A 15624-nucleotide genomic window follows, 5' to 3' on the forward strand; every position below is an offset into this window, starting at 1 on the left:
TTTTTCACAAACTCGTGCTGCCTTTATTTTTCTCCTTTCCTTTCTCTCCCCCTCCCCATATTTCTATTCTAGCGAGTATTAGATTCAATGACATTGGAATTTAGTGATTCCTCAAGTCTTTGTCAAAAATGCAGGAATGGTTGCTCATCGGTGTTTCCAACCAGCTTGAAAGTTTTCCTCAATTATTTCCAAAAATCCCAATTTCATTAAAGTATAAAAAATCCCTGAGTTTACGTTTTATCTGGTATGCGGATGCCCTTTGTTGTGGCGAAAACATTTCATCTAGTCAGCAATCACTCTCATTCGGTGGTTTAGATTCAACTCTTAAGACATTTTAAGAGCGTACATAGCTTTCATAAATGCGCGTAAAGTTTGCAAAAAAAAACACGCGCAAATGAAAAAAAAAACGAAAAGATGATCGAAAATAGCATAAGAAAAGGCTAAGTTTTCAATTAGAGCCAATTATTTCGAAAAATCAGGAAGAATAGCGAGCAACTCCTCGTTCTGCAATGCAGTGAGTTTGAAATAACACAGCTATACCTAAAAAAAGACAAACGGCTCCAGTCGAAAAGCCACTCCTCCAAAAGCACGTTGCAAACAAAACAAGCCCATGGCGGAAAACCGAGAGAAAGGAACCGATGTAAATTCGTGGTTATGAACGGTCCAGTAATATATTAAAGCATATTTTTCAAACACTCAAATTTTCTTTTTTAAGTAAAAACTTAAAGAAAGTCAGCGAATTTATTTCCGTCCCGACCTCCGTCTCGGAAATTTTGTCCAAGACGGAAATTCGTCCTGAGACGGAAGGTCTTGCACCCATGGGATGCTGGACATAGGCTGATTTAAAACTGAGTTCTGGAGGGGGGGGGGGCAGGATTGTTTTCTTTTTTTTTTGAGTAATATTAGTTGCAATCAAGGCTGGATTTAGACTTAACATGTCCCAAAGCTATTTTAGGTTTGGGTCTCTTTTGTAGTCCAGACAGCTTTTCTGTCGGTGGCAAAAAAGGATATTTTTTAAGCACCCCCCCTTCTATATTGTTTTTTTTTCCCTGCTATACGTAAGGTCATGCCTTACTTTTTTCTGTTTTGTGTTGCTTGCTGTCCTTTTGAATTTAACTTAAAAGGGGAAATGGTATCCATTTTAAGTGGAGTATAGAATATTTTCAATTTTAGGGAGTCTGGGGGTTTTCCCCGGAGGAAGTTTTTATAAAATGGATTTAAAATTCTGCATTTAAAGCCTTATAAGGGATAATTGGAACTACAAAATTCTCAGGAAAAATACGCAAACATACTCTTTTGCAAATTATGATAATACACTAAAAATTGTTTTGGGGTTGACAAATCAATGACAGCAGTACTCAGAGAAAAAAAGCAAGGGAGAAGAGTTGATTATACATTGTTATTTGCTTACATCGGCTGTCGGTTTGGAGTCGGTTGGAGGCGTTTTTGATTACGCCTCTAACCCACCCACAAATACAACAATGAATTAAATACAAAATGATCAATAGTAAAAAATGCTTTAAAAGAAATGGTGTACGGATTTGGAAAAGGGGTAACAAGAGAGTAACATGCTGCCCATTGGGACAATTCATAATTTATGCACTTGATAACAAATAAAATTGAAGTACACTTTGCTTAGGAATTTCAAAGACTGATCTAATTATTTTCAAGGACTCAAGAACAATTAAATAAAGGCCTTAAATAAAGGCATTTCATTTGTCCTTTTCAGTCTCTGAAATTTAGCACTAGATTGTACAGTTTTACAGCATTGTTCTAACTTTGTAAGAGCAACTATTTTAAGTTTAAAAGAAAAAAAAAGCTATAGATTTCCCAATACACCAACTTTTTTTTCAGTTACAAGTAGTGCAGAAAACGAAAAGGAATAGTAGTGTAGTTCTTTTTTTTTTGGGCTAAACAGATTAAAAATATGCAGAAGTAAGATAAAAGAAAGCAATACAAAAGAATTCCCAAAATACAGCATTCAGGATTAAATAAACAGCAGTATATGAAACATGTGAGTCACAAAAAATTATCTCAAGTAATATGTTACAGAAACATAAGAACCAGGATGTTTGCTGTCGCAAGGAGCTGAATTTGACTCATTTCGGCATGCCTCGTCCCACCTTTCTCCAAATCCGCTGAGAACTCAACCATGCCCATGGGCAAAATACTGCCTTACGCCCCCCCCCCCCCCCCCTCAAACCATTAAAAAAAAAATCCTGTTGGCTGCCCTCAACTCTTATTTACATTTCAGTAATCCCAAGTGCGCCTTCTATTCTGCTTCATAGTAATTCTTGGCATCATACTACGAGTCAGTGTACAGTGGAGAAACAGAATCGTATTTGGTAGTTTTTCTTCGTAAAAAATATTAAAAAAAGCTTGTTAAATAAAAAAAAAGCTTTTAATTTTTATGTTAAACAAACATTTTGACACTTTCAAAATTCTTGAAGCCACTTAATTTTTTTAAACATATATACAGGGTGATTATAATTAAAGTTCCACTTTCAAAACGCTGTAAAAATAAAACCGCTGGTCAGAATGACGTCAAACTTCAACAGAATATTATCAAAGAAGGGGGGAACTTGATGGCAGAAGAAAATAAATAGTTAAAATTTTTAGCAACAGATGGCGCTGTAAGCATCATAATTTAATAGTGGTCGACTACAAATGACAAATAAATCATAAAATATTACCTAAGGTGTAAACTATACGTTAAAACGCCGTACTACTTAGAGTGTGCACGAGGGTACAGGTGTGATACTTAGTTAAGTAAGCCCATTCAACACGGCAAGGTCATATCACATCGGATGAGAAAAATCGGTTTTTAATTGTCCTGAGGCCGAAAACCGCATAAAAAGCATCAGTAAAAATCAAATCGGTCTTTAATTTTCGTGAGACTAGCGCAAAAGATGTTCAGTGTGATGTACCTCGTTTTCTGTAACAAGTTGAAATCGAGAAACAGCATGTTCTACGACTGATTGAAGTGTTTCCGGGTCACGGTTAGAATGTGTTGCGCGATGCATGCCTTCAGCTCAGCAAAGTTTGCAATCAGAGCACTGAACACAACAGCCTTCAGATAGCCCCATACCCAGAAGTCACACGGGTTAAGATCAGGGATCGGGATGGCCAGGTCTTTCATTGTGACAGTCATAGTGAACTTCTCAGATGCAAAATGAGGAAAACAAACGTGTATTTGGCGTTTTTATAACTTCAATGACTCGTGTGCATGACAGGTGTTTTGATTTATGAATTCTGACACTTGCAGCGCCATCTATTGCTAAAAATTCCAACTATTAATTTTTCTTCTGCCATACGTTTTCCCCCTTCTTTGATAATATTCCATTCAAATTTGAGGTCATTCTGACCAGTGGTTTTATTTTTTACAGCATTTTGAAAGTGGAACTTTAATTATAATAACCCTGTAAATAAGATATATATAAATGAATCCCAGTTGTTGCCGTGTTTCATTGTTTGTACAAAATTATTTTTCCTCACCATTTGCCCCCCTCCCCTCTCACCTAATATTTGCTATTTATAAAATTATTTCAGTTCAACAAAATGATAAAGCTATTGATTTTCAATTTTCAGCTGACCCCTCATGTAAGAACTTCAAGTCTTATTTCAACTCTCATCGTGTCATTTGATAATTTACAATGTAGCCGTCATCAGTCTTATGATTCAAAAACTTCTTTCCAATCATTAGAAAAAGATGTAAAATCTTTGATTGATGCCATTTGGAAATCAAAAGTGAGTATTTTTTAAAGCTTTTCGATTTTAATTTTTAGATGAATATTATTCTTTCAAAAATAATTGTACATATATCCTATATTGCGGAATTGCCAAATTAAAGTTTTTCAAAATTTAGCTAGGTCGTACATAGCTTCAAAAGAGCAGTTTGTGAAAAAACTTGATGAATAAACTTGATGAATTTTATAAAAGTTTAAATATTACTTTACGGTATTAAACTAAAGTATCGTAATCGAGATTGATATCTTGTGATTAAAATTTAGAATGCTAATTAAAAAAGTTTGTTTGATTATTACGAAATATGAATGCCAAGACACGTGCAAAAAATACTTAGAATTGTTCTTGGATACAAGTTTAAAATTAGTACGGTTTTAATTTGGATAGACAAAAACAGTTTAAGAGAATGAAGAAACTTGTCTTTATAAAATTGGAAGAAGATATAGCAATGGTCCGTTACTTCGTAACTTTGTTCCCTCTGATGAACCAAATAAAAATTTATTCCAAGATTTCATTAAAATGTTGACTAGGAAGAAAAGTAAGTTCACCCTTTTAATTTTCAAAATAACATTTAAAAAAATCAATAAATAAACAAAAATAAAACTCTTTAAGCAGGAAATAAAGCATTATAAGCAACGTTCAAAAAACAAATTTAAAAGGTTCTTCTAGACATGTGTTTCAAGACTTACAGAGACCTTACGTTCATCAAAACGCCTAATTGCAGATATTTTTCAAAATTGGATATTGAACTTTGCTTCTTGAGCAAAACAATAAATAAATATTTATTTAGTAAAAATTCCACAGTTAAGGAATATTATGCTATGTTCTTGACATGCACAATCAGTCAATGGCAATAAATATGCATTATAACTTTTTTTGTGTTTTGACTTTTTAAAATTTTAAGAAATTCAGTTTCATTCTTCATTTGCAGTTTTTTCCTTGGGTGATCAGAAATATGCATGTATTACGAAGCGGAATCCAACAATTAAAAATTTGATTTTTTAAAATAAATATGTTTGAACTACAAATTCAGTTTTGAAACTCAAATCTTGTTTTAACAAGCATAAAAAGAAATTTTATTTATTCAATCTTTAACAAAGTATGAAAACATCAAAAAGGAACCAATATGATCACTTCAGTAAATTACCTACCGCCCATTAGCCAGGGTTAAAGCAGAAATACGTGAAATACACCGCCAGCTCAGTCATTACCAGCCGAGGACTGCAGTTTCGTGCTTATTAGCACTCATTAGCCCGGCATAGGAAAGTGACTTAGCTGGAGATGGAAAACCTCTTAAGGAAGCCAAGAGTGCAAACAAGGACGAAACTGCAGTCCTCGGCTGGAAATGACTGAGCTGGCGGTGTATTTCACGTATTTCTGCTTTAGCCCTGGCTAATGGGCGGTAATTTACTGAATATACCTTGTCTCGCGTTCAATCTTCGAGTTGAACCGAACCATTTCTTCGGTCACTCGTCTGGTCTGCTAATTCTATATTAGCTACCAGTTTGTTTCTGCACTCTTGGCTTCCTTAAGAGGTTTTCCATCTCCAGCTCAGTCACTTTCCTATGCCAGGCTGGTGAGTGCTAATAAGCACAAAACTGCTGTCCTCGGCTGAAAATGACTGAGCTGGGGGTGTATTTCAATATGATCACTGTTTCTAATTGGTGACGCAGCTGTTAAACTTACACAATGCTGAAAAGAAAAAAAAAAGATTTTGAATTATGTCAGAAAAAATGTCTACAAATTTTCCCTGATTTCAGAAAATGTTTTTATAATTTTATAAATTTTCAATTTCGGTCCCTTAAACAGCATATAAGCAGTTTTCTTAACCACGAGCACTAGTTCCAGCAGAGAAAAAAATTAGAATTTTGAGAAATAAACGACATATACTTTTTCCAAATAATAATACAGAAAACGGCCACACATACCAGATTTTACTTTAAGTGGATTTATAGGACCGTTACAATTACTGTATATGCACAAGTGGGGAAAAAAAAGCATAAATTAATGATAATGACAAAATTTTTGTGTTGTCTTTTTTTTTCCAGCCGAAAGAAGAAATGTATAACCGCATTTTTTTATGTTTTTATGAGTACATTTTTTTTCAGAAGGAAAGAGTTATTTTTAAAATAGAAGTGGAACACAATATCATTTTGCAAGACAAAAATCCACAATTAAAACTTATTTGTAGTTTTATGTAATGAGTACAGTTTAAGGTTAGGAAAAAAAACTTAAATTGCAACAGCAGTTTTAAGTAGCCTATGTTGCAAAAAGAGGTGTGTGGAACATTGTAAATGAATTATGTACGTTTAAAATCAAATATAAAATAAATGTTTAAAAAAAAAAAAAAACACCTTTTTTTTCATGATATTGAGACATAGCAGAACAATAGAATAATTTAAAAGAAACAAAAGAGTAAATCCTTGAAATACAGACAATACAAATACATAAATTTAAGAACAATTCAAAATGAAAAATAAACAAAAATTTTAAGTGAATAATATTAGGCAACAAATAAGAACATAGATAATGTACACATTTACAAAAGATTGTCCCATGTTTCGGCATTGGAGCTAATCTTTTTCAGAATTCAGAAAATAAGACAGAAACCAGATTAAAATTTTGTATAAATGATTGGCTATGTTTTTAAATATTGTCTTTCTTCATTAATCTTTTGCGTTCACTATGTATCCATCCTTTTACTTGATTCGTGATTATTTCTTGTAACCTCTTTGTTTTTTTTTAATTGCTTCTTTGCATTCCATTGGGAGCAGGGAGCCATTCTGGATTGTAAATATTTTTTAAAAAATATCTCTTGCCTTACGTCTTTCTGGTGTGGACCATGATTTTTTCGTGATTACTTTTTATTTTCTGCTTTCTGGTGTGTGATGTTTGAGGGGGCAATGTTTGAGTTGTGCTAATGTAACTGCAGCTTGAAGCATTTGGATCAAATGAAACAGAAGTTTCCTTTGGTTTTTTCGCTTTTCTTGCTCCTGATGCTCGTGATGGCAAAATATTCTTAAAAATGTTGCTATACTAGCTGTTGCTTCAGGATCATCCAAATCTTCATCAGAATCTCCTTGATCAACATTTTCCTCTTTGCTTGCAGGATCTTCTCCCATCACCACGTTGACATTGATTTCATCCAGCGATTTACCATGAAATTGGTCAATTGTCCCATCATCAACTGCCATCAGCAGTCTGGAAATTTTTGCTAAATGGTTTGCTTCATTGGGAAATCTATAGAACTTTCTGTGTGTTTTTATATCGTGACCAAGAAAAGCTGCCAGATTGGTCATGTCATTTTCGGTGAAATTTAGTGCTTTTGCTGTTGTTGCAATGTGTTTTCGCAAAAGAGTACCGAGAAGATCTGGTTGTTCGGCATCAGAAGCATATGCTATTTCTTTTAAAGCAGCATAAGCTTTAAAACATCCATTTTTTCCCAAACACGTACTTGTTTGTTGATTCAACTCCAGCATCTAATCTGTGCTTTAAAACTAATTGGATTAATTCAATTTGCTTAAGCTTAACAGCATGGATGCCGGTTTTAAACGCAATTTCCCGCTTGTCTCGACGTGCATGTTTTTCCCTGCTATTATTTTTCTGAAACCATGAGTGTTTCATAATATAAAGAATCTTTTTGAATATTGTGCCTATTTTCACAGTCTTTTGTTTCAAAAAGCTATATTTCTCCCGCTCTTTTGCGATTAAAGATTTGAATTTGTGACATAAGCCCCTTGTTGAATGAGTTAAACGCTTCTAGATTAAAATTTTCGATTAAAACACTTCGGCGTCTTTTATATATTTTCCCAAATATTGGTTTAATTGTATAATATCTTCCATTAGTGGAACTAACTGAGTTTTACCCCATTTTCTTTTTTGAATGGCATTTAAAGCGGTTTTTCCGATGTTATGATAATAATCATGTTTATAAACATGAAGCCAAATTTTCTATTTCTTGTTTCCTTTCTCTGTCATTTACTTTGCTGCATTCAATGATTTGCCGATCGGCAACTAATTTCATTGCTCTCCCAATATCGACGACCAGTGATGGAAAGCGATATTGCTCTCCATTTACGTCTTCAATGAAGTATTCGTAGTATTTCGCATTAAAGGCATCGATAAGAGAGATAATATCATTGTCAATATTTATCATTTCAAGGGTCAATTTTGCTAATTGCCTTAATTTAGTTCGAATCATGTTGTTCAAGTGTTTGTCTAATTTGTATCTGTTGCATAAAAAATTTCCATAGTCTAATATTGTGTTAACCTTCATTACATGGGAATGAACTTGATCTTTTACCATGTCTGGTAAAATTTCAAGTTTCAATCTTTTGCATAATTTCTTCTCATTATAAATCATTTTCACACCCTCGGACATCGCTTGTAAATTTCTAGGAACCTTTTCTCCTGTGCATGTGCAGTAATGCCACCACAAATAGTTTTTTCTAAGCGAGTGCAAGGTGCTAAGCTTTCGTCCGTTTTAGATTGCTTCCATCTCCGTGCAACAATCAAACTACCTTGATTCAATTCAGGTGAGGAATTATAGATGACAGCTCCTTCTCCTCTTAGTTTTGAAATAAGATCTTTTCCATCTTTGGATCTGGCCTCCAGCGACATAATGGTCTTCATGTCAGTTTCTTCTTTATGTTTAGTCTTGGAAAGTGGTCAACTAGCTTTCTACAAAACAAGCAGAAGTATTTTTTATATTTGCTTGACTTTTTCTTTTACATCAACTGATTGAGCAGTACTGCCAGCTGATGAATTTTGACCTAGGAAAAAATGAAGAAAAACGTGTATATTTTTAGTATACATTGCTAACTGTGTTACAATTACATCTTATTTATTCTTTTTAGATGGAGCAGTTAGTTTGAATCAATGTAATAGCAAGGAATTTGTATTATTGGGATATACTAACGTTTTGGAGAGTACGAAATTAAACAACTTGAAATTTTTACTTTGTACAAAATGTTTTCAAAATATCACACTCAAAATGTGGAAAATTAAATTCCTTAATAAACATTTCAACAACTTGTCTCTATTATTTAAGGCAACATCACTGTTATATTATTGTTATACAATTTGCTTTTGGCAGCAAAAACATCTTGTTGAAGAAAAAAGTAATGTTCAGATTATACTATCCCTAAAGTGCTACTAATTTAAGACTCATAGGTTGGGAGGTGCAAACTATACAATCACAACAATCACACAGGGCCCAACGCCTTTGGGAACACCACAACTTCTCTTCAAAATACTAAACTGACAAGTATTATTTCAAATAAATCAGGAAAACGAAATGTAAATAAGAGAAATATTACAAATTACATATGTTGGAAGATTGCAAGCAATTCAAAACATTCACAATTATTTGTTTTCAAGTCTTCATTAACTATAGTAATCGGTGATAGAAATATCCATTAATCCACTAGTATGTTCTCCGAGATTTTTATTAGGTCCCGCATTAAGCACTACTTAGAAGGTATAGATTTCATGGTTTGTTGACTGTTAAGTATACCGTACATGTAGAAGGTTACATACGTCCATGTGGTTCAAAATGTGAATTCAAAACTGATAAAAACTATTTGCAGCAAATAAAATGGGACGAATAATGTTGGATTAAATAGGTTGAATTATAGCATCTCTACATGAACACTTTCGTCGTTGCTAAGTAAACACATTGAAGGGGGTGGCCCAAAGCGGGTTGGTAGCCCAAAGCAGGTAGAAATTCGTCTGCCCCTCCCCCTATGGCATGCAAGCGGTGATGTATACGTATGTCGTATTTACCCGAACACCCTTGAGTTTTAATCAGTCCCAGTGAAGCAGCAGTGAAGTGGTATGGCGCAACCAGGCTTAAAAAAAAAAAATACATTTCTAAAAAAAAATAACTTTTTGTTTAGTCAAAGACCAGCTTATTTTTTTTATTTCCAATAAAATTATGTTAATCTGATACCATCCACCTACAAACTACGATTGTCATTTTGTTTTTTTTTAAATTTAAGGTAATAATCATTGGAGTAAAAAAAAAACGTGCCTTCAGGCAAAGCAGGTATAGGATTTAACCATATATTTATTTTTAATTTCTTGACACATGTGCTGACTTAGATTTTCTATTTCAATATGATTAGTATAACTTTAAAAAGTTATTTTTTAGGATGGCAATTATTTAGTCTGTTAATTCAATCAGTTATTTCTTCATGTTTTATAAACAAATGTGTAAAAAATAAGTACAACTTTTTTTTAATAATGGCAGGTAGCTAGTCAATCATTTATGACTTCATCTTTGATTGGAAAATGTACCAAATCACAATTCGTTAAGCTAACCAGCTTTGGGCCGACCCCCTGGTAGGGCAAAGCAGGTTTTTCAAGTGTTTGTGATGTTTGATAATAAATAAACATTGGGTTTGAAATAACACAAAAATCACTTTTTATTTTGAAGTTCAAGAACCCTGCTAAATAAAACCGAAATTGTTGTGGTGATAAAAATCCAAAAACTACAATTTTGCAGCGTTCTTCGAAAACCTACCCACTTTGAACCACCCTCCCTCTATATATTGCTGACTATTTTTTCTTTATTGCTTACAAATATGATAGAACTTTGAAAAGCGATAGCTTTGTGCAAGGTAAATTAGCTAAAAATGGAACAACGTTTAAAAGCACAAAAAGGATAAAAAGTTTTTAAAAACTCAGGCATGTTTCGGAGGCAATAGCCTTCTTCCTCAGTACGAAATGAACAAGTGGATGTATCAAGGTCAAGGGAGAGTTTAAATGCGTAACTGGAAAAACATTGACCAATCAGCTATCAGCGAGTGCTGAGGCAAAATATGATGTATTTAAACATGTAAGATTGAATAAGATTGGAGAAAAATGTGGAACAGCAAAAGACTCATTGCAAAGATTATTTAAGTTTTTATGAATGTAAAAGGATTCCAGAAAATCTAATTCACCTACTGTTGTAGGTCTGCAAATGACCTTGGCTTCTGAAAAGAGAAAATTGTGCCCTGTGTCCCAACAATGTTTAACAATTGAAGATTTGTTCGGTTCCTATTTTTTAATGTGGTTTTTTTTGTGGTTTTACCATTTTATCCACACATTTCTTTTCGTATTTCTGGAATTCTCAGTAAATTTGACTTTTGCGTAATTTACAGACCCATAAATAAACTTTCTTTTTCCAAACTGTAGGACCCAATCCAACCACTTGATCAGTGGGGCATATATCACATTCCTTGTCAATGTAATATCGGTTACGTGGGACAGACAATGCGTTCACTTAAATTTCGTTTGAAAGAACATGAAAACCACGTTAAAAAACAGGAACTGAACAAATCTTCAATTGCTAAACATTGTTGGGACACAGGCAGGGCCGGATTTAAGGGAGGGCATTCAGGGCTACTGCCCTAGGGCCTCCACAACAAAGGGGCCCCCACAATAAAATTTTTACAAAATATCCTAACTTTCACTGGTCGCAAATATCAGATATATACATATACTATATCAAAGTATTCGGATACATGTCAAAGTATCGGATATTTTCGAAAATATGATGATCTTTTTGAACCCTGATTAGGGGCCTCCACTCCTTCGTTGCCCCGGGGCTCTACACTTCCAAATCCGGCCCTGGACACAGGGCACAATTTTCTCTTTTCGGAAGCCAAGATAATTTGCAGACCTACAACAGTAGGTGAATTAGATTTTCTGGAATCCTTTTACATTCATAAAAACTTAAATAATCTTTGCAATGAGTCTTTTGCTGTTCCACATTTTTCTCCAATCTTATTCAATCTTACATGTTTAAATACGTCATATTTTGCCTCAGACTCCCTGATAGCTGATTGGTCAATGTTTTTCTGGTTACGCATTTAAACTCTCCCTTGACCTTGATTCATCCACTTGTTCATTTCGCACTGAGGAAGGAGGCTATTGCCTCCGAAACATGTCTGCGTTTTTAAAAACTTCTTATCCTTTTTGTGCTTTTAAACGTTGTTCCATTTTTAGCTAATGATAGAAATTTGCTATCTAAGCTTTTGTTTATTCTGAAATCTTGGAATTTTAGGAATTTGTTTTTTCCTGAGAAGAGCCTTTTTTTTTTTTTTGCATTTTTTCATAGTATTTTCAATGCGTTATTGACTTTTATTTCATTAAATAAAAGTGTCTTCTACAAAAAAAGTAAATTTTCTTAATGTGATTGTTTCTATCAGTTAAAAGTACTACTTTTAGTAACTGAAAAAAAAAATAGCATGGATCGAGGAAAAACTTTTATTTTCAAAAAGTTTAATTTTTACATTTTTTTTAAATGTCCGATTTTTCAAACAAGGCGTGGTCTTTATGACGTCACAAGTAGGGTATGTCATTGAAAATTTTTTTTGAACTTTGACTTGCACATTTAGGATGCACTGTATTTGGGCCCAAGAAATTCATTTCTAGTATTAGTTATGAAAAAGAGGTTCAGATACCGGGAAATGAGTTTGAAAGTTTGAAAAAAAGGCAAAAAATTACAATTTCCAAAAATATTTCTGAAAATACAAATGTTTAAAATTCTTGTTCTAAAACCACTCAAATGCTTCCATTTAACACTCTTTTCACATACCTTTATGATTAACTGGTCGCATTCCTTTACAGTTTTTTCTGCTCGAATAAACCGTTCATTTTCGTGAAATTAAACAAAAATCTATTTTTTTACCGTTTTTCGTACATTGCAATATTTTTCCTCTTATGGTCCAGTATTTTTTTCTCAATAAATATTCATTGTGTATCTCTTTGTTGTGCTAGTGCAGAAGGTGCATATTTAAGTAGTTACGTACGTTTTGAAAAAAAAAGGGCAGTTTATCTTCATTTTTATGTATCATTTATAGCAGGGGCGGATCCAGACATAATTCTCGGGGAGGGTCATTTGGAAAAAAGCAGGGCTTTGGAAAATTTTTGAATTTTACAAATATTAATATAGCCCACCTTTAACTAGATCATTTTTTAAGGAATTTTCATTAGGCGATGCAAGTTTCACATGAAGGTTGAAACCTACCCAATAATTTTACTCTTTTCTTAACAAACATGTGCATATATTGTTGCCTCAAAGTGGTATTCCTGTAATCAGTACTGTATTCTGAGACAACTGTATAGGATTTCTGATTTAAGAGGAAGCTGATATGAACCAATCGTAAGTAGAATATAAGCTCTGAAGTAAAGGGGGTCTAAGGGTTTCTCCGCCGGAAAATTTTCGAATTTGTAGTCATAAAAAACTCGTTTTAAACGTTCTTTGGTAATGTTAGGGGATAAGAGGTTCAGTGGCGCTCCCGTCTATTTTTTGAAATATTAGATCTAAGAATGCAGTTTTAAACGATCTTTGATGTTGTTGAGGGAGGAGAGATTTGAGGGCAAATCTAAGGAAATTTTTCTGATTTGTAATCTTAGAATTGCATTTTCACTGTCCTTCGTAATATTAAGGGCTCGGGTGCGCCTCCTCCCCAGCTCATTTTTTGAAATTGAAACCTTAAAAATGCAAACATTATCCCCAATAATGTTAAGAACAGGGAGGTTCAGGGTTTCTCTGGTGGATTTCTTTTTTTTTTTTTGCCTTTATAGAGCCAAAAATGCAGTTTAATGTGCGATCTTTTCGTGATGAATGTGGAGGAAAAATTTGAGGGCCGACACCAAGAAATTTTTCTAATTTGCAGTCCTAAAGATGCATTCTAATTATCTTTGGTAATGGTAGAGGAGAAGAGGTTTGGAGCTCTCCCCCCAAAATTGTAGCTCTAAAAAGGCTGATGTTAAGGGGAGGAGAGCTTCAAAGGCCCATCCAAGGAATTTTTTCTAATTTATAGACTTAAAAATGCAGTTTAGACTATCTTTGGTAAAGTTAGGGGTTGTAAACATTCTGAGGTCCATTCTCACTTTTTTTTAAAAATTGAACTCTTTAAATTGCAAATGTAGGCAATCCATGACTCATGAGTAACTTTTAGAGGACCAACAATTTTTCGAAATTGAAGCTCCAGAAACATAATTCTTGAAGACTTTCAATGGTGTTAGAGAGGGAGGAGTTCTCCCCAGAAGCATTTTGAAGCTCAAGCGTTTAAAATAAAATTCAGGCCGATCATGAATGATGTTGGCGAAAATGAGAGCTGGGGGATCCTCCCCTGGAAGCTTTTACAGGTTATTTTTTAAAACGAGGTTTGTAGACGATCTTTGGTAACATTAACAAGAGGAAGAGGAGTGGTTTGGAGGATCCCATATTAAAAAGGGAATGAAGAGTAATTACATAGCACTGCGTAAAGCCAGGTTAAAACTTAAATCTAACTTTAACTTAATGCGCAATCATTAAATGTATAACTTTTTATCAGAAACTTGCTAACACATATCCCTTTTCTTTCCCTTCATGGGGGCAGGGTCTGATTATTGTACAGGCCAACTAGGCCCCCATCTTCCTAAGGAGGCCCCAAAGGGAAACGACTGAAAGTCCGGGGAAACAAACCAAGGAAACACTCAGACAAAAATTAATGATTGCATTTTGAAATTTTAGGGGTAAAAATCATGCTTCGAGTGTAACTGTATATTACGTATTTGCAGCGTTATGCTATAAACCCCAAAAATAAAGCAATGGTCTTTGTTAAATTCCATACGAAACTAGTTTTGATATGTTTGGATGAATAAAAAACTGTTCATATACGTTGAGATAAATTTTATCTGACTTGAACTTCTGTTCAAATCTCTGGACACGACCACAAAACTAAGTAGAAACCTTTTCTGCACTATTGCAATAGCAATATTAAGAAATAATTATTTCCTAAATACTGAGAAAAAATTTTTCTTTTTGACTATAACTTCCAAAATTCTAATGGGATGTGAGGGCAGAACATATTATTCAATCAAAAACATATTTTACCCAGCAATAAGTTTTCCGCACTATTAAAGTAGCGATATAAACAAGTGTTTTTCGGCCTGACCTACTCTATATACTTAAAGTCTAAGGTTTTGTTAGAAAGAAAATGTTCTGAAGTTCAAAAAAATGCAAACTCCTCAAAGTTGTTAACATTTTAAATACACATTTAAATTCAATGTTCCAAAACTTTATAAAATTTGACATTTTTTTCCAGACTCCTGTTTTCCATAAACTTACCCTATTATGAGAATTCAGTAAATGTATTCATCTATTTTTTATTTCATGCAGTCTTTTATATAATTTTTCCAACCCAAATCAAATTTTGATGTCTTTTTTTAAGCATGTTTCGTAGAATATTCTTTATTTAAACTAAAAGAATCTAAATACAGTTTAAGCTTAAAAACCTTTTCTTTTCAATCCTTTTGAAAGGAAACTAATTCTATAAATATATTTTATGTTTCAAAAGGTTTTTAACAAAAATGGTTGGTAAAATAGTAAAAAAGTAGACCAAGGATGACATTAACATTATATTTTGAACTGTGGAATTAAATATGCCATCTTCTTGTAATTTCTTGTATGCAATTTCTTGTAATTGCTGTAGAGCATCGTTTATGCGAGTAATAATATCAAAAAAAAAAAAAAAAAAAAAAAAAGGAAAATAAATGCAAAAAGTCAATTAAATGTAACCTTCTTGACCCCCCCCCCCACTTTTTATGCTGACGTTCTGCAGATTTTTCCTTAGTTCTCAAATGTCTCGTTATTTTAACCAAGAGATGTCATTAGAACCTTCTTGTCAACGGTACAATTTTTTGTGTCCGAGGACGGGTTTAATAATGTTGTTTGCAGTGGAACTGGGGAATTAAAAATTGTCCGCATAAGAGGAGTGTCCGTTAGGAGGGGTTTTACTGTACATTAAACCATGGGTCGTATTAATTTATCATGTGAATTTATTTCACTGTACCTTATCAAATATGACACGTCTTCGGGTTTTTCGGGCAAATTCGATACTA

General features: G+C 33.5%; 1 protein-coding gene across 1 annotated transcript in view; it reads left to right on the plus strand.

Annotated features, from left to right (window-relative positions):
- The window catches only part of LOC129223903 (BLOC-3 complex member HPS1-like), a 63001-nt gene that overhangs the window by 24363 nt on the left and 23014 nt on the right, over positions 1-15624 (plus strand). Inside the window, exon 10 of the mRNA XM_054858318.1 lies at positions 3589-3747. Coding sequence (XP_054714293.1) covers positions 3589-3747 — 159 coding nt within the window. The remainder of the gene's footprint in view (positions 1-3588; positions 3748-15624) is intronic.

This window comes from Uloborus diversus, chromosome 1 (assembly GCF_026930045.1).
Source record: "Uloborus diversus isolate 005 chromosome 1, Udiv.v.3.1, whole genome shotgun sequence".
NCBI classification, from domain to species: domain Eukaryota; kingdom Metazoa; phylum Arthropoda; class Arachnida; order Araneae; family Uloboridae; genus Uloborus; species Uloborus diversus.